The sequence below is a fragment of the Cryptomeria japonica genome, chromosome 11 (genome assembly GCF_030272615.1).
Source record: "Cryptomeria japonica chromosome 11, Sugi_1.0, whole genome shotgun sequence".
NCBI classification, from domain to species: domain Eukaryota; kingdom Viridiplantae; phylum Streptophyta; class Pinopsida; order Cupressales; family Cupressaceae; genus Cryptomeria; species Cryptomeria japonica.
The window spans coordinates 448,420,365-448,441,226 of NC_081415.1; the positions used below are offsets into that span (position 1 = coordinate 448,420,365).

Consider the following 20,862-nt stretch of genomic DNA (forward strand, 5'->3'; position numbering starts at 1 on the left):
TTTTGGAGAGTTATCTTTGATCTTTTGCCTGTTATTTTTGATCATGTGTTAGGTTAGAAAGAAGTTGTTTTGGATAATGATATTCATAAAACTATGGTGTTAATGCTATGAGACATACCGTTATTCTTAAAATATGAAAAAATAGATGTTTATCAATGTATTCAAATCATATTGTTTACTAGAAAGTAGAAATGGTAAAGTTTTTCTTTGACATCTTGTTGCAATTTGTTTCCTTATGTTCTTAGTTGAAAGGGGGTTCCAAGGAGATGTAAAGTACAATAAGTAGTTGAAAGAGAATTAAACTACAATTTTTACAGCTTTATGAAGGTCATATGTGATATTCCAAACATCTCCAAAGCCTATTCAAATTCAAAATTTGATTTGTGCATCAACCTTTTGATTCTAGTGGTTGTCTCAAGATTGGCTAATAAGAGGATAACAATTTAGGTAATGGTTGTTGCAAATTTGATCATTTTGTTTTGTTAATGTTGAGAGGCATTCTACAATGACAACAAAGTGTATTGACATGAGCGTGTTAACAAAAACTCTTACTCTCCACAGCGATTTATATGTTAAAATATTAATATTTAAGTGTAAGCATAATATTTCCAAAATAAACACCACATAAAAAACAAATATATGTCCTCATCAAAATTATAAATTTTAGATAGATGAATAAATACTATTTGTTATTTAGAAATTAAATAGCTACAAATATAAATAAAATATTTAAAATTTAATCTATATTTTATTATTAGAATTTAGCACCACATATTTTTAAATTTTTTAAAAATAAAAGATAATTTTTTAATTAAATATCTCATTACAGTTCACCCCTTACTGTCACTGTAAACGCATCATATGAATATTTTTTAATTTCAAATAGTATGAGATTTAAATTGCTTCTTCCCTGAACTTTGAAATTTCAGATTCATATTTATTATTTAAAAAAAACAATTCATCATTAACATAAAATAAATTCAATAATCAATAATAAAATGATTAAAATTTCGGACAATTTTCCATGGAAATGAAAATAAAACCAGGGTGTAGGTGGCAGGACGGGAGGGTGGTGGAAGCATTGGGTGCAAAGGCTAGCCATATAAATGCCTTTCCTTAACTGCAGGAATTTGGGGTTTTTCGTGTACGTAAATTTGATTTTGTGACTGTCCGAAAGAGGGTAAGGGGTATGGAAGCTCGTTCAATGGACGCGGAAGCTTGCTCAGTAGAAGCACCGCCCATACGGCGGCTAGAGGAGTCGGTGGTGAATCGAATCGCAGCAGGGGAAGTTATCCAGCGCCCATTTTCTGCCGTGAAAGAATTGGTGGAGAACAGCCTGGATGCGTCCTCTTCTTCCATCAATGTCTACATCAAGGACGGAGGTCTCAAGCTCATTCAGGTCTCCGACAATGGCCACGGCATTCGAGTAAGTCCATTTCTATTTTTTCCCCCAAACATCGAGCTAAATTCTCAAATCTTAAAGCCTTGAGATAAAATCAGTGCACGTAGCCAGGCTTTCATATATTACTATTTATTTTCTTGTCATTGTTTCTGCAAACTGGTCCCTGTTAACACGACCCTTGCATGATAATGCACTAGATTTTTTGTGCTGTAAAATGATATACGTAAACCTGTTGCTTCGTCCCAATAGAATCACAATTTTCCCTAACGGAGTTGTTTCTTTTCATAGTTACGGTGGAACTTCAGTATATCAATTTAATTACTTGCATTCTTAGGCTTTGGTCCCATGAAGGGGGCTAGCTAAAATTTCTTGGCTGGTGAAATTCGGAGCCTTCTTAATCAAGGGGTACCATGTATTTTTAAATTCTTTTTCGCTTAGAAAATTTGAGTAGAAGTGAGCTTAAATTTCTTGGCTGGTGAAATTAGGAGCCTTCTTAAGCAAGGGGTCCTATGAATTTTTAAATTCTTTTCTGCTAAGAAAATTTAAGTAGAAGTGAGGGATTTTAAATGAGAAATTATAACCAACTGAATGGAAAAGAAATTAAAATTAAAAGAGCAAAGAGTCTTGTTTTTGTTTTTCAAGCTTCCATGCCATTTACCCTCCATGTTTCGAGAAAGTTCAACTTTTTAATTTGTTTCCCTTGTTTTTTGTCTGTATCAAGGTAGACATAAGAAAGCAAAGAGTCTATTGCAAGAGAGGGGTCTTGATGAAGGAACAAAGGAATTCATGGATAGAATCAGAACTGAACTGGTGATCTCTGAGGATGTCAAAAGGAATACCATGGTGTGGTATGTCCTTAGAAGAGGGGGTTAACTAATTTCATGGAGATAATCAAGGGTCATAAACATATTCTCTTGGAGGAATTCAAGGAAGGTGTTGGTTAGAGGTTTGGAGTTAGAGATAACGAAGGGTCACTTAGCTCAGGCTTCAAGGCTGTCCATGGAGGGAGTGCAAATGTTCAAGGATAGGAGAGTTAAAGAGCAAATAGTCAAGGTTTTCTCGGAAGGCAATGAGAAAATAAAGAGGCAGCAAGCTGGTTACATTAGGGTGCTCCTCCCCATATCTTGGGATGAAGTGGCCCTTTATATTATGTAGTATGTCACTCTTGAAGGGAAATTTAAGTGCATCTTCTTTTTCCATTTTAGCCTTCTTAACCATTTTAGACATTAAAAGTTGCTCAAATTTTCCTTTTTCTTGATGATGTCCTTGAAATATTTAATAATGGAAGTTCTTCTTGAAAAGGCTTCATGTGCCATACACCAATCCTCCATTTTCTTACTAATTTTGCATGCTCAAAAAATTCAAGCCCTTGTCCTCTCTAAAGCTTGTTGAGGGAGGAGGAGTTGGTTTATGGACAGGTGTTAAGGCCTCTTGATGGGGAGGTTCCTGGACCCATTTAAGGGTTAGGATTTTTAAGGTTTCTAATGCTCCCAATATGGAGACCCTAGACCCCTCCAGGTTGGTTGAGCAATATAGTAAAGGAGAAAAGTAAAGGCCACCTCTTGTGTGGAAGGATGTTGTGAGGAGGAAGCTACAAGTTATAGGAGGAAGGTTCGTAAGGGGAATAGATTGCTTACTTTTAAGAGGGTTCTTGATGAGGTGAATGGTCTGCATGAGAAGGGTATAGAAAAGATGATTGAAGAGGAGGATATTGTTGAGAATGTTGGAGTAATTAAGGGTAATGATGATTTCCTTGATATTTTCCCTATTTCCCTTGAATGTTATAGGCAATGGTCCATACGGTTGAAGAGTTGGCCTCTATCCTTGAGCACTAGGTAGATAAGTCAAGTGGGATGGTGAATGAAATATTGGCCCACCATAGTGATGTTAGTGGAGATTAAAACACTTATCTTAAAGATATATTTGCTACACCAAAGGATATGTGCTAATACTTCTGAGTCAATTGCGGATGTCAAATTGGTTGAGGAGTAGTGGAAGTTTTGGTAGACATTTGCGAACTCAAAGAGGATAAGTTGAAGCAAGAGAAAAGAATAAAAAATCTAGAATATGAGTTGTAAGCTGTCAAGGAAAATCTAAAACAAGTTGTTGATGTTGGTAGTACTACATCAAAGACTGTGCCACAAGCATCCATATGCTTCATGTTAGTGCTACTCAAGAGGGCCTTAGTGCTAGGACCTATAGCTAGAAAATGCCTAAGCGTAATGTGATTGTTGAGCTTGTCATGAAATTCATGGATGAACATATGGAGATCCTCATAAGAATGGGAAGTAGTGGGTGTCCTTAACTCCCTTTAGCTTTGTTGTTTAATTTTAGTTTGTTGTGATGCTATAGTGTCATTGACTTGTTATAGTGTTGTTGCAGCAATGTTGTTTCACTAGTCTAATTTCTTGCCAGGCTGTTCCTTGGGTGGTTTCTTTGGAGTTTTTGCTTTGCTCGTTAAAGGGATGAGAACCCTTTCAAAACTTACCCTTAATAAAATTCAAAAAATGTCATGCAAGTTGTGGGACATTAGAGGAAAACTTTCAGCTCGACTCGCCAATACTAGCAAAGTTTGTAGCTATATATGCGGGGCTTTTATTTTATAGGGAAAGACTTTTTTAAATCTTGTAGTTATGTTTTTTCTAATTCCATGGGACCATCCCTGAAGTAAAAATAGGAGCTCAAACCCCTTCCATGTTGCACCTTGATTTGAATTGGCATCCCAACACCCCATGTCTCTAGGCAAATATATTTTTCTAGATGTAGGTTTTGTTTTTCGTTTTCTTCATAAATATTGGACAAGGACGTGGCTTGTTTTTGACATAGTGTGCATTAGTCTAGATCACATCTTAAGCTGACCAATGCTTAGATGATCATACAATTATTACACAACAACCTTGCCACATTTGCGTCACAGTTATGGGCTTCCTTAATTTTGCAATAAGGAGATTTGAACTTGGGTCACACTCTTACAAGTTTCCTCCACCACTTTCTTATTATGATCACCACAATCCTTGGAATTAAGGGGTATTTATTAAATGGAGAAATTTGATCAAAGCTAATCAGTTTCGGTTGCATTTAGTGTTTGTCTCAAAAATTTTACCAAATTAGTTAGGGTTAAAATCTATTTGTAATTTTGAATCCAAGGCAAGGCATTAAATCTTGGATTCCATGTCCTTAAAAATTGTATTTTGTTAATTTAAATGGTAATGTGTTATGGTTTACATCTAGTAAAGAACAAAATAATAGTGGTTGTGTCCGTAAAAAAATGGATATGCTAACCATCTTTGTTGAAATGCGATTTTTTAGAAAGTACATAAGGTAGATATTAACTTTAAATAAGTTCTCAACAAGGACATGCTCCAACACTACTAAATGATGTTAGTACTAGAGTGCAAGATGGTGCCAACACAATAAGCTTGATTATGGATTGGTGAAGCTTTTGGCATGCACAATGCCTTGTAAGTGTTCCTTGTTTCCCAATCATTGTCAATGTGTGATTAAATCATACACCCAAAACTTATATATTGAGTTTCAATGAGGGATCTAGACAAATGTTTGAGTAATGTAAATTTTAAATTAGTAAACAATAGGAAGCAATTCTCAACAATTCAAACTTCAAATATTCTAATATTCTAAGTAGTCGAATTAGGTGTACAATATGCCATTACAACTTTTTTGTTTGTTTGTTTGTTTGTGTGTGTGTGTTGGGGGGGGGGGGGGGGTGAGGGGGGCTAGGTACATTTTGGGTATGTCTGCACAAAAAGCATATATATATGTAGATATTCGCAGCTTAAAAATAGAATGTAGTCTAGAATACCATATATCATGCATATGCTAAACAGAAACTATTACAGATTTTGAAATGTAATTAAATTTAGTAATTCAACATCAAAAGGATTAAACTTGAATGCCATAATAGAAAATCAGTGTTCAGTATTAAAGTAATACAAGTAGTAATAACTAATCAACATCGTATGGGCCAACATCAAGACCAAAATCATTATCATCATAACATTGGATGATGCAAATAGATTAAGGAGAACCACATGGAACCCCACTGCCCATTGCCATTTGGACTAAATATATCTTGGCTAGTTGACTCAAAAACTAAAGATAGTGCAACAAAAGAAAGATCCAAGGCAATTTGCTCTAGTTCTATGTTCCACAACTTTGTTGCCTCTTCCTTGTATTCATCATCTTTGTGAGTAAAAAGATGCAAGTTGCGATGCATGTAAACTAGCTCCTCTACTTTACTTGATGCCAATCAGTTGTGCTTCATTGAGTGGATGAAGGAGTATGTACTCCAATTTTGTTTAGATGAAGAAGAGCTAGCAAACCATTGAAGCAAAGGGACCTCTTGTTAGAGTTGTTAAGTTGATAAATTGTAAATCAAACTTCAAATCTGACAATAGTAATTTTTTAAATGACAAAAATTACATTTTGAGAGTGGGTAAAAATTTGTAAACTTGCAATAAAATTTTGATTACAATAACTTGGAGGTGGGCAATTTATGGCCATTGAGGTACCGCCATGAGTGAGCATCCTTCCAATACTTGTCATGGAGAGGGGAAACACTTTGACCAGTGGAGGTTGCAAAATTAGCAAACTCACTTGTAATTGCATCTTCCATATCAGGATTAGGGAAGAGTTTAGAGTGTTATCCTAAATCCTTCATTGACTTTTGCATCACGGTATGGTGACACCCTTGTTGGCATAGCCAGGATCGCTTTGCTGTAATATTTGGGAGTCAATGTGAAAGCAACTGCATCTTCCATATTAGGATTAGGTAAGAGTTTAAAGTGCTTTTCAATACCCTTCATTAGCTTTTACATCATGGTATTGTGGCACCCTTATTGGCATAGCAAGGAATGCTTCGCTGTAATATTTGGGAGTCAATGCGAAAGCAAGAAGATGGAATGGGGTGGTCATTTTGTTCAACTGCTCAACACAATTTGACTGCACCTCTTTGAAGAACATTTCTTTAGGATCTCGCTCTTTTGCATTTATAATGGATTTCATCTTATCAATATCGAATCAATGTCATTGTATATCTCTCCCGAGCATGGCGTATTCTTGTCAGTAAAGTAGGTCATATTCATGATGGGCTTAGTGAAACTAAGAAGATATTCCATTTGATTTCACTAAGTGTCATCTAGAATCATTTGCTTTACATTTGCTGCCCTCTTTGTGTTGGATTGCCTTCATATGGACCATGATTGGCTAGGGACCATGCTAGAAAGCGCTTCCCACACCTTCACAAGTTGTCTCAAGATGATTTTGTTGGATGCAAATCTAGTTTCAGTGACCTATTTAAAAAAAAAAAAATTAAAGACAAAGAAGAATGCATATTTAAATCTTAAAAAATAAAGTACTAGAGTAAAACTATTAGAACATAATGTTATTAGGTGTCATACTCTTATAGCATTTATATGATGTTCTAATATAAGGTTATAAAACCTTATATATTATGTGCTTTATTAAGCATATCCCATTTGAAATAATTATAATCTAATAACTATTAGATTATTAATTATTTGTGAATGGGTTTTATTGAAAAGGTGTGACTAGTGAAGCCACCCTTCCTCCTATATTTAAGGAGGTTCTCTCTTATTTGAGAGGTGTGGGAATTTGGAGATTTATCATGAGTTACATTTCTATGCACAAGAGGTATTATTGGTCATGTGGAAGTATTGGAGAAGCATCCCCAGGTTCAAGTCTATTTTATTATAGACTATATTTTATAAGCGTTTTTATTAAATGATGCTTTATGGGGTTTTTTACTAGAAAGGTATTTCCCCATGTATATCTTGTATAATGTGTACATTTATTCATGTATGATTCTCATCTTATTTATTTATACCTTGTTTATAATGATTAGTATCCTAAGATCCTAATTTCTAAGAAAAACATACAATTAAAAAATTGAATTGTTTGAATTACCTTCAATGACTCTAGTTGCCTAAATGATCTAAAAATTGCTTGTGATATGTGGTGATTTGTGAAGAACATTTGGATCTCTTCAGCCTTAGAATAGATTTGTTTGAACCCAACTTTTGTAGCATGAAGTTGAGTGAGTGCACAACAATTGGTGTTCAAAATATATGTGAGAATCAGTCTCAACCAACATACCAGCCACTCTGCAATTCTTTTCATTGTCCCTTATGACTTGGACAAAACACTTTGAGGATCCTGGATACATTGTATAAGGATATTAGTAATAAATTGTGCATCCTTCACTTACCCCTCACAATCCATGGCTTTCAAAAACATTGCTCTTTAGGGCACACATTATAATCACATTGATTAATAGCCTTTTTTTTGCATCCTTACATCCATCGGAAATGATAGACACCCCATCTCTTTCCATGAGGCGCTAATGGGAGCCAATGAAGTTTCTATATGTTTGACCTCCTTCGACAAAAAGGTGCTATGCACTTTCTTACCTTGGGCTTCTGTACCCTTTTGGAGCTTCATTTACTTTTCTTATCATGTTTTGCTAATATGGCGATTGAACAACATTGAAGGTCAAATCATTTGCAGAGAGGCATTTTGCAACGGTTTGGTTAGCAATCTCTCTAGCATCTTTTTTAAATGCCCTCTTGATTGGTCCCTCTGCTCGCTTCACATTATTGGGTTCTTCTTCATTCCTACCCAAAAATGGATGGCTTTCTATTATAATATCAGGGACGACCCTATGAGTATGAGATGGAGAATTATGTGGCTTCCGTGAGCCCCTTCCTCTCCTCAAAGGATGCCCCGTGTAAAGTTATTTCAATTTTAATTAAAGAACAAGTTATGAACTATGAATGCTATATATGGATATGAGGAATTATGTCAATGTCTAATAATTCTGATTTTTATCTGCAGGTTTGAAGGAGAGAGATCATTTAATATTTTCTATGTCTTCTCCAAATGAATTCAATTGGCATATATATCATTTAGGCAACCGGTCAATTGGTGTATTGACCGGTCATGCCTTTTAGGCATGACCGATCAATGCACCCATTGATCGGTGCCTTTACAATTATACCATTAACACAATGCTGATTATCGGTTCAAAAACCCCCGATAGCATATTGTAATATCATAATATAATGACTGATCAATTTAATGAATCGGTTCATATAAACACCGATGATTCAAAGTGCACGATGTATAGAATCCAACCGGTGGATTTGTTAACCAATGTTAATGCCAAATGAAGCGGTGTATTCATTAAACCCGATAACAAATATGCTCGATATAATTAAGCCCAATAACAGATGTGAATCGGTGCCAATGTTTATGCACCCGATAGCAAGTATGTATCGGCGAATTTTACCCGATAACTTATAGCATTTAATATGCTATCGGGTTAATACCCCGATAGCATATTAATGCCAATTAACAATTGACATTAATATGCTATCGGGTTGTTAGCCCGATAGCATAATGATAAGCAATTTTTGTACAATCCGATAATCATATGCAATATAAATCAGACATGAAGCATGTAGATAAATAACAGAACAAGGAAGGTTAGGAAGATCTTATCTTGCATAAGCTACCATGCATTAACACCCCGTTCTATTGACAACTCTTGCATATGCTTCCTCTTCTTCTTTGCTGCACTTTGCTATTTTAATCGTTACCAAAGGTACACTAGGTTTTTTTGGACAGGCTTTGATTCCCAATTCAAGAATGGCACACCAATGGGCCTTCACTTAAATTGTATGAACTTGTATACCATTGATTACACCCACTACATATCCTTACTAAGTGTAGGAAGGATATACAAATAAAATTGAACTTTTTATTTAATTATGAATATATACAAATCAAAATAAATAATGAATGATATTCATATATCGATTAGTGAAAATAAAAATTCTATTGTGCATTATTTAGTAATTATTGATTTTAAATTTATATAAAATTTGAAGTATTTGCATAATTTATTCAATAAATTATATATAGACTATATATATTTGATAATATAATATTTAGTTGATAATATAATATTTAGTTATACAAATAAAAATAAACTATATCCATATTTTAGTTTATTTTATTTTTATAGGGAGCATTTTTAATTTTAAATATTAAATTTGAAAATGAAAACAAATTAACATATTGAACATTGAAGATTAAAATAAAACTTAAAAAACCTGTATCAATAGCTGCTATCAAGCTATGGTGGATGTAGTTGGACCCTAGTTCGGAAGTTGAAGCACTTGACAGAATCAATCAACACTCAAAAGCTGTTGGTTCGATCTTGCTATGGGCCTTGCAATGGCAGCAAAGTAGTGCAACAACGAAAAAACCGTTTGTAGCAGCAAAATACCCCTTTGTCTTCGTGTATGTGCCCCTATAACCTTTGCGTCATTTTGTTTTGTTGCTCTTATGGTCTCACACACGATGTAGAACCCAATACAGTGAATGGTAGCATCAAGGTCTAGTCCATGGTTCCATTTGGAAGTTGAATTTTGATAATGTTGGTTTGGAGAGTAAGTCTTTAGAATCATTTCAGTGACCTAATTAAGCATTTTTGTAAAACATTAAAGGCCAAGCTCCTGTGGACTCATGCACATGTACATGATGTGGGGCTCAATACAGCAAGTGGTAGCCTCAAAGGTTTAGGCCACAGTTCAATTTGAAAGTGAGAATTTATTTGATGTTGGTTTGGAGAATAAATCTTTAGAATCATTTTGGTAAATCTAAATTGGTATTTTTTATTTTTTTATTTTTCCTGACTGCTTATATATGCTCCTGTAATCTGCAGTATGAAGACTTGCCTATATTATGTGAGAGGCATACAACGTCAAAGTTGACTTCATATGAAGATTTGAAAACAATCAGCTCTCTAGGTTTCCGAGGAGAAGCTTTAGCTAGTATGACATTTGTTGCACACGTGACTGTTACAACAATCACAGAAGGTCAAACACATGGTTACAGGTAGCCCTCATTGTAATCCTATTGGATGTACTGTTTTTCATTAAAAGTAGCTCTTTTTTAGCATATTTATGTGTACATTTCATTACTCCAGTAGACATTTGCTCCTGATGATTTCTTGACATTTAATGGACATAATATATTCATTTGTAGTCATGTATAATTCAGTTCTTTTTATTGCTCACTATATTTCCTGTAAATTGCTGTATTGCAGAGCATCATATAAGGATGGAGTATTGGAACAGGAGCCTCGCCCTTGTGCAGCAGTGAAAGGAACTCAGATAATGGTAACTGTAATTTTAGTGGAGTGGGTAGTCTAATCTTTATTACCTTTATATGTTTTCTGGAGAAAATTTTAATATAGGCAATATTGTATTGATCCTATTGTTGATAATACTCTGTTTAACTAACTCACTGACTTGAGTTTTTTTGGGCTGAAGTACAGGTTGAAAATCTTTTTTATAACATGGCTGCTCGTAGAAAATCATTCAAGAATTTAAGCGATGAGTATGCACGCATTTTAGATGTTATTAGTCGTTATGCAATTCAGAAGATAAATGTGAGCTTTTCTTGCAAAAAGGTCAGTTTATGCATCATTTCACTCATTATTACTGTTTGTTATTTATTGATTTGTGTTTTTGAAGGAAATAGATAATTTGGGTGCTCAATTGTGTGGAGGTACTCATTAAGGCTTATCCTTTTTGCAGCATGGTGATAGCACAACAGATGTTCACACGACAGGTATGGGTTCAAGAATAGATGCAATTAGGTCCATTTATGGTCCATCTGTTGCTCGTGAGCTTGTTGAAATAACAGCTTCAGATGACGATATCTCACGCTCAATCTTCAAGATGGAAGGTCTCGTTTCAAGTGCAAATTACAGTGCTAAGAAAACCACTATGGTGCTTTTTATAAATGGTATGGTTTGGTGTAGATACTGATGAGATTCACCTTTGTAAATATATTTTGATTTATCTTTAAAATTTTCACTTTGCATCAGCTTTTAGCCTTTTTTCCTTTGTTTGAAAATCAATCTTATCCAGCTACCACACACCATTTTCACTGTAAATTTATTTATTCTGCACAAATGAAGATTGTAAATTATCAGTTTTGGTGGCATTTCTATTATGACTGCTTCCCTGTTTCTTTCTTGGGTCTGTGTTGTTGGTGACTGTGTTTTGAGCCCTATCAGTTGGTATCATAGCCTGTTCCAGTGTGAACGATTTCCAGATTGTGGATGGTAATGCACACCCTACTTATTTCTGGATATCTATTTGCAAATTTGTGGCTTTCACTATCTCTGCTAGAGAGTGTCTCAGTTTCCATCCATCCAAAATTAGATCCAGATTGTTAGCTGTTTTCTTCTACAGCATTGTTGTTTCTCTGATTGCTGCTAATGCTCTTCATGTGTCTGTGTGAGATCTAACATTAGTGTCTCATCTATTCAGCTACTTGACTGTAGCCCTTTGAAACTGCAATTGGCTTGAAATCCTGTTTTTTTCAGTTCTGGCAGCTTGTTGCAGGAAATCCCTTGTCCATAGATATCAATGTACCCAATTCACTGACCCAGTTAATATTGGGCTTTCAAAACTGTAAAAGCCCGTTGCCAAATTTACACCAAATTTTTCACCCCTTTCCCACATTTACTGGGAAGGTATTTTGTCAAACAGTTGTATGCATGTGGATATGAGGTATTTCTTTGTTTGGCAATGATTTTAGATATTCCTTTATAATATTTAAATCACATTCTCAAAGCACAACATTCATAAATTTAAGCATATAACAGCATTGAATATTCTTTTCAAAAGTGACAATAACAATATGCCTGCTGTTCTGAGCAGCAATACACCAAAACACCATAGAGAATATAATTTGCTGACCTTTTATAACTGATTTTCAGTCTTAGGCTTCCATACATGAGATCGACTTCAGGGATATGAAGAGTTTTTGATTCCAAAACGGCATTGGAGAACCCACTCAAACCCATGCCAAGGATTTAAAAAGAGTGCAGACGGTGATTTGGAAGTCTTCTCAGGTCTGTGTTAGCTTTCAGTCATTTGTCAACACTCCACAAGCATCCAAAAAAAGCCACTACAGTCGAGTCTCTCCATACACTCACATCCAGTGATAAGTGGTGATGGCTCAGCACTGTCAATGGGTCCAGTACCACCTTCCTGTCAGCCTCCAAGACTCAATGTATGAGTTTGCACATCTGCAAATTGGCTTCAAAGCCCATGCTAGTCCCAGTAAATCCCACGTCTAACATTTATGCTCAGCAAATAAACATTTCACTCAGCTAATAATCTCAATGCCTTATCCTTGGAATCATGCCCAGCAGTAGGGTCAATCTGGCCATTCAATGGAGTGATTAGTCAATCGCTCAACACGTAGGATTATTCATGCCAGCTTGGATGGAAGATCGATCGCACCAACAAAGTGTTAGTGCCCATCACCAAGCTTCAAAACCTTTATTAATGCCTTTATTGACCCTTTTGACCTCCCTGTCAGCTGTGGCAGAGTTCTAAGATGCCATGTCCTTCTTACACTTGCTCTTTTTTCCCATGAGCAGCTCACGATTTTTGGAGAGAGCTGTAAATTGATTAAGGATTACCTTTTCAGAAATTTCCCATGATCTCCTTGATTGACTTTTCAAACATGATTAGGAAAAGACTCACACCATCATGTGAAATAGATTCCAACGTCTTTAGATAAATAAACCGACTGCAAACCTAGTAACCATGAAACCTAAATAAATAATACTTTCTGCTCGAAAACCTGCAAACTTCAACATGTGTGAAATTTGAATGATTTCACCTGCAAATCCTTTTTCGTGCAAACTGAAATCCCACTATATTGGCTAGGGAGGAATCTTTGATCATTGAACCTGATCTTCACCATAGAGTTTTCGTCCTAGGGCCGTACTTGAACAAACCTGTTCAATCTCCACATTGTTGTTTCTTGAGAAATAACAATATTCAGATTGCTTCAAATGAGAACCCTCAACCCTCTTTTACAATCCTCCTGAGAACTTTCTAGAAATTACAATTTGAAATCACTTTATAATTAAATAAACCTTATTGCTCCGAAAAAAGTGATTTTATTAAATTATGTAATTTTTTTGACACTTAAGTCACTTTACTTTATAAATAATTAATTTAAGTTGTCTTTTAATATGCTTTCTGGACAACTGACAATTAAATATTTATTTCCTGCGCATCCAGCTGAGACTACAAAAAATGTAGAATTAGCAAGGTTGCACAGGTATGCGTACCCAGCCCCTTGGGATGTGTAGCCTGCTCCGGAAACATGGTGGGAAACGTCCCTGCAGAGAGGAGATGCCCCACCAACGTATCTGCTTGTCTTGTGCCTTCTCTAGGCCAAACAAAAAAAAGAAAAACCTAAAACATTAAAAAAAATAAAAAGCATGGGCAACGTAAAAATAAAACGCGATGCAAACAAAAAAACAATGCTCAATACAAACACAGGTCGCTCGAGAAAAACGTGGATCGCATAAACAACAATGCATAAACACAATGCACAAACCAAAAAATGAGACAACAATATCTTGCATCCAATGCTGGTATCTTGTAGCCGAGAGGTAAGGGTTTTCACATTTTCGAATAAAACGCAAAGAGCCGAGAGGTAAGGGTTTCCAGATTTTTCGAATTTGATGTGTGTTTGATTTGCTTCATTTTTTATTTGTATTCTTTTAAAAGATATAGGAAGAGAGATCATTTGAATATTTTGAGGTTTTTCTTTAAGAGTGTAAGTATTTCTTTATAGACCTTTTAATTATTTTAAAACAAACAAATGGTAGTTAATAAATTAATAAAACATGTTTAAGTTATCTATTAATATATATTTTTGAAATTTTTTTATAAAATATATGGAGAGATATCTATTTTTGAGGTATGTATTCTTCCTAATATTATAAATTTTGAACATTAATGCTAATCTAATTTTAATATATTATAAATGTTTTAAGTCGATGTTCAACTTTACCACTTGTTTTAAATGTTCTATGTCATGATATTTTCTACAACTTAATATATTATATTAAAAAAATTTGACGTCTCCAAGTATCTGTTGTGACCATTTCACACATCACCCCATTGCAAATGGGGACCCCCACTTTTTTCCTGCTTCCTGGGTTAGTTGTCTTTGCTTAGTCGTCTAGTAGTGTCGTTTGATATTAACCTTTTATTTGAGGTCGTGTAGCTCTCAGGTTGGCAAGTGTTGATCAAGTCAAGTCTCTCTCTTTGACTTGGAGTGAGGTCGGTTAACTCTCACGGCTTAGGAGATGAGTTGGGATGATCATTTCATTTGATCATCAACGTTATATGCCTCCAAAATTAGAGATGAAATTGAGTCTAAGCATGGAGGATTGTCAAAGAAAGTTCAAGGATGCTTGAGATGAGGATAGTCAAAGCATAGGCAATCGGGATGAGGGTGTGTTGATGACAAAGGGCCCTAAGATTGATGAAGTAAGTGTCTCTATTAGTGAACTTGCATAAGTGAGGTCATTGTCAGTGACCCCCTAAAAGTCCGACCTACTTCATCCCACTGTCAATGACCCCTCAAAAGTCCGATGAGCCCATGAGCATTTCCTGTGACCCATTAAAGGTTCCACCTCTTTCAGTCAGTGGGGTATGAAAAGTCCGACCTCTTTCTTGCATAGTCAGTGACCCCTTGAAAGCCCGATCTAGATGAGGAAGCTCTTTTACTTAGCAAGATAAGCATCTCTAGGGTTAAATGTTTGATGTTTGATGAGATTGAAATGATTGAGCTAGCAAAGTGATACCTTTTGGCTAACTATCAATGAGGGGTGAAAACCCCGACCATTTTCAATCAATAACCCCTCAAAACCACAACCATTTCCAGTCAGTGCTTCTGCAAACCCACAATCTCCTTGGATGACTGCCAGTGCTTGGTAAAATCTCCACCCAAGGATAGAAAGGGTGTCTAAGGCGATGACTATGTTAATGATGAAAGAAGGATGAGTTCAATGTGTCAAGTATGATGAGGGATTAAGATGGGTCATCAAAGAAATTTCAAGGCATTGACAATGCCATCTTAAAACCCGATCTTCTTAAGCCACTCTCAGTGACCATGCAGAAGTCCAACCTTTCTCAGCCAGTGCCCATCAAGAATCCTGACCACTTTTAGTCAGTGATACCTAGGATCTCCAACCTGCCCTTGTCACTTCCATTTGGACCTCAAAAGTCCAGCTATGAGGTGAAGATCAATGATAAATGATTGTGCTGCTCTATGATTGGTTGAAGCAAGAAAGATAGGATTGCTTTCATAAAAGAGGGTGAGAATGATTTGAATGATTGATCCAGCAAATGACTAAGGTTGATGAAGTAGTGAAGAATGAAGGTGATCAAGAAGGAGGTTATCACTTCAACTTAGCAAGCAAAACCACCCACTTCTCCTTATGCCCAGCTAGTTGGAGCCACTTGCAAGCACTGTCAGTGCCTACCAAAAAGTTCGATCATTTTTAGCCAGTGTTACCCCAAAAATCTGACCTGATTGCACCTTAGTCAGTGCCTCCCTAAAAGTCCGATAATTTCTTGTCAATGCCCTACTAAAAGTCCGAACTTCTTGGGAAGTCACTTCCAATCCACGGCTTAGAGAGCTATTGAGGAAGGGCAGGTCTCAGACCTTGAAGCAAGTTCAAATCGGAAACCTAAATCAGAATCAGGTCTCCAATAGTGAAAATCAGACATGGAAAATCTGAATCAGACCTTGAAATGTGAAAATTAAGAATCAAATAAAGGGAATTCATTTCAGATTCTAAGGATGAAGTTGCTCTCCTCTATGTCTTAATCAAGGTGTGTTTTCTTTTCAGGTTATGTAAGCAAGCGAGGAGGAACTTCATCACTGAAGGAGATGGGATACGTAGAAGATCAGCTCATGGTCTCCAAGCCCGAAGGAAGAAAGGTACAGAGAAAACAACAAGGTGGAGATTAACAACATTCACACTTCACATACTTGGGTTGAAGCTAGAGAGAGAGATCCAAGGCGTGGAAAAGCTTAGCAACCCATGGTGAGGATCCGCTCAAAGATGAAGGCATTCACAATGACAAGTGCAGATCAAGAAGACAAGATATGAAGGACAAAGTGATATCTAGTCACACGAAGAGGTGAAAGATACCCCAAGCACGCTAGCATTCATCAACATTGCAAAGGAGAGATAACAACTCACCATCATAAAGGAAAATATATCAGCATCTTCAAGGCAAGTGTAGAGGTCAATATCAAAAAAAGAACATATGACTATCTTGTATTTCCTTCGGAAATCCAAGAATCATTGCCAATATAGCAAGAGTAATCAGAGATGGAAGCTCCAAGGCGAAGGTGATCAAGTCAGGAAGATGATGCAATTTGGGAGTATTGCCCACCATCATCCCATTCTTCATTGTAGGTAGTTGATAATGTTGAGTATCAAGAGATATGCATCAATCACCTACAACTTGTGATGAGTTACAAGGTGTACAATTAGCTGAGGTGGTGCCCAGTCATCACTTATCCAATCATATCATTTCAAGATAGGGTGTCTAAATTCAATGCACCTAACTCATCCATCAAGGAGGATACCTACCACATGCGGGTACAGAGTTCAATGTACCTAGCCTCGTCATTCTTTGGTGAATAATTCAAGGACATGTGTCTTATTCAATGTAATTTTGTCATTGGTCAAGCATTAAATGCTATGTAATGGGCATAACTAACCCTAATTACGGTTTCAATCTTGTAATCTTCGCCATTGATTGTGAATCAGTTTGAGCCACTCAATGTAATGAGAGCACTATATAAGGCTCTACTTCTTCATTTGTAAAGGTTAATAGTTAGTAGGTAACAAGCAGATAGCTAGAGTAGAGTACGAGAAAAAGAGATTGTTGTCAAGACATTGTTGCAAGAAGCATGTAAATTTCATTGAAGATATGGTGAACTTCATATGTTGATTCAGCAATTTGCATGGTCTCTACTTCTCATTTAATTTTCATGTTGTTTAGATGAATGGAAAAACTATGTGCATGATCAATGGTGAAATTCGTACATCCATACTACTAACACTTTGCTGATTGTAAAGTGTCTTGCGTAGTCAACTGGATCCATCTTAGCCAAGCTTAACTTCAATTGCTACTTCTTCAATGATATGCATCCTCTTTATGGTGTCTATGTTCGTGGTAGTGATTTGAACATCATATGCTTACCTTAGGAGATCGCACTAAACTTTGTGGAGTTGTTGTTTTGCATGGCAAAGCAAAGTCTAGTTGAGTTTCACCAAAGATTGTCCAACACTCTTACATTCAAGGATTAGATTAACTTTCTCAACCCTTTATCCTTTTTACCTTTTTTCAATCAAGTTAATCTCTACATTCCAACAACATTTAAGCATTCAAGTATCAACGTAAGTCCCCCTTGTGATTCTAGCAAAATCACATCATACACACTGAGTCTATCCAAAAGCACCTCAAGACTTGACATTCGGAACCTTGGAGTCACTTCCTATGATAACAAAGTTTAGCATAAGAGGAGATTTTGTTCAAGAGAGGATAGAATACTTAGTATTTTATTTTGTGTTGCATAGTGCATAAAACACACATCAATAGTACCTTTGTCTCCTGTTTTTGAAAATTAGCCATACTACTACTGATACTAGTCTCCAAGTACCCCCGTTGCTTGGTAACCTTGAGAATTGGTCTTGAAGTGAAAATTGAAGGCGCAAAGATACTCAAGAGCTCACCGGAGATCTGACTTACTAGAAGTAGACATTTTCCAAAAATAACGTTTTCCTCCAAGATGTTTGGAGTGCACCAAAAAAGTTGAAATTGCTCTTGGAAAGTGTCAAATGACTTGACACGACCCCTAGTACTCAATGTTAATAACTAAGCTCCAAATCGATAAGGATCTCTCCCTCCAAGAAAGTTGGAGCTAACACAAATGCAAGAGTGACTGAAAAGGGGACATCACCAAAACTCAATATGGAAGCCATCATACTTAGGGTCTTTCCCATTCTTCATATGACAAACTACATCTTTAATTTCATCCAAGGAAAGATCTTTATCAAGTTAATCAGCATCCTTAGCATCAAGTTTACAAGGAAGAATTCAAGAAATTAGTACTCTAGCATTAGTAGCAATAGAATTATTTACTCTAGAAGTGAACAACATAACTTAGAAGGACTGAAAGTGAAAAGCTTTTCTATTTCCACAACATCATCAATTAACACCCCCTCAACATCAATAGCATTTATTTTCTCTTTTTTTTGGTAAGTGCTATCAAGTATGGGGATAGCGCCCTATATTGATATTTCAAAAGATTACAAAAAGTTTTGACTCAAAAACCATAGACCAATCCAAATTAACGAAACCACTATTAACTGCCATGCAGGGCTTGCAGAATAGTAGATGTGCATTCACCAACATGGATGACATTGCTAGTCGACTGTTCCGACAGCCACCAATCCTCAGCTTGAGTAACGCGTCTGAAGGGATTCATATTGCCATTCAGAACAGCACAACGAAATACTTCCCAAGCATTCTCACAGAAGACTCGCATCTTATCCCGTTCTTCCATTTTTTCCAGAAATTTCTCCATCGCACGATTGTGCCTTTCATTGTCCGAGTCCTCGTCTTCCGCAGATGATCCATCGTCCGAGCTATCAGACGGCAAGTAATTCTCCATCTGGAAATAAACTTTTAATATGCTTAGTCTCTGATCAGATGGCAGACTTAAGACACAGTTAGCCACTGCATCCACCAGGAAAGGTTTAACAAACCCACTGAGAAGCTCGATCATCTTTTCCCTTGACTCCAAGACATCCACCATTGGGATAAGTGTAGCTTCCAGGACCTTAGAGTCACACCAGTGCCTATGGTGGTTGAGGGGCACACCAACCAAACCTTCCATGGCATCATAGGCCACGTCCACTGTAAAAATAGGTCCTGTAACTGCCCTCTTAGATCCTCAGCACAATTATCACACGAGACATCACCAAAGAAGGCCATTTAACCACAGTCCTAGCTCAGGATAAGCTTCAGGTATAGAAGTTTTCAAAGAGCGGACACATAAATAGAAGTGGGCATCCCGTTCTAGGAGCTTCCGGCACGAACCACAGAGAGATTTGTAGAATCTAGTGTGATCCAAAGGATCGGAAATTGTCAGTGAAGATTTCAAATCCACTGCATTCTTGGTCCTCCTGTCTGTAGCAACCGCAGCCATAAGGGTGCACTGAACAAAAAACAGAGCCCACTTATCAAAAGTGTCCTGGCGCACCGCCAAACCGTGAATCCTTTGGAGAGTTTTACTGACCGAAGTCAGATTGAATTAGATCTCGGACAGATTTTGGGACGGAATGTAAGTCAAAAGTGACAGAACCTTGAGGGATGTCCGCCCCCAAATTGGCAACACAATCTGCCACTCGATTGGCTTCTCTATAAGTATGAATAATTTCATAATGGCTGATATCGTTAAGGAGCCGAGATATGCATGGGACCCATTTGTTTAAGTTCCTACTCCCAAATCCCTTTTTGATAATCCCCTGGATAATAACTAAAGAGTCCCCTTCAATGATGATCTTTGACAAATCATTGGAGACACATAAATTAAGGCCTTCCAAGAGGGCCCGAATTTCTGCTTCGTTATTAGTGGCCACGCCCAATGACCCAAAACTTCCCAATACTAACTCGCCAGCACCATTACGAATAACGACCCCAAAGCCAGAAACCCCAGGATTCCCCCTACATGCACCGTCAAAATTTAGTTTCAGCCACCCCTCGGGGGGAGCCTTCCACCTAATATGTTTTCTGATACCTTTCTTTTTTGAAAGCATTGGTATCAGGGCGGGAGTAACCAAGGACCAATTTTCCATCATTTTTCTATCCCAATCAGTAAAGTGTTGAGACTGCTTTCTTTGCTTCCCGTTGATCAGTTCCTCTATGGACACTTTGATAAGGTCAATGAGTCTGTTCACTGGGAGGCATTTATCTTTAAAAATCCTCCTATTCCTTTCCTTCCATAAATGCCATGCTATCATTGAAGGCCCTGTGATCCAAATATCACTCCACATAGAGGATCTATCCACAGGCCACAAAACTAGGAAATCCTTCAATTTCAAATTCCCAACTGTGGAGAAGCTAATTTTATCTAAAAACCAGTTCCAACAAGATGCAACCAATGGGCAAGTGTAGAGTAGATGATCAACCGATTCTTCCGCATTCAAACATAAGACACATATACTTGGACCCGAGATGCCAATCAATTTGAGCCTATCCCCAGTAAGGATTCAGTTATGAAGAGCAATCCATAAAAAGGCATCGGCTTTGGGAAGGAGCCTATTGTGCCAGCAGAGTTTGGACGGCCAATCAGTGAACGGGCTAATTGCCCTTTGGACCTTATAGCCCAACTTCACACAATACTCCCCAGTCTTCGAACCGCACCAGAAAATACTATCCTCTGCATTGGACACAGGAATATTTCTTCTGCTAAGGATGAGTCTTAGCTGTTCACACAGAGCA

At 36.8% G+C, this 20,862-nt stretch overlaps 1 protein-coding gene across 1 annotated transcript in view; it reads left to right on the top strand.

Annotated features, from left to right (window-relative positions):
* The first annotated feature begins 960 nt into the window (after nucleotides 1-960).
* LOC131041394 (DNA mismatch repair protein MLH1) overlaps nucleotides 961-20,862 on the top strand; it is a 383,111-nt gene continuing 363,209 nt past the window's right edge. Inside the window, exons 1-5 of the mRNA XM_057974450.2 lie at nucleotides 961-1,426; nucleotides 10,167-10,339; nucleotides 10,551-10,623; nucleotides 10,782-10,916; nucleotides 11,044-11,254. Of these exons, the coding sequence (XP_057830433.2) occupies nucleotides 1,190-1,426; nucleotides 10,167-10,339; nucleotides 10,551-10,623; nucleotides 10,782-10,916; nucleotides 11,044-11,254 (829 nt within the window). The 5' untranslated portion in view covers nucleotides 961-1,189. The remainder of the gene's footprint in view (nucleotides 1,427-10,166; nucleotides 10,340-10,550; nucleotides 10,624-10,781; nucleotides 10,917-11,043; nucleotides 11,255-20,862) is intronic.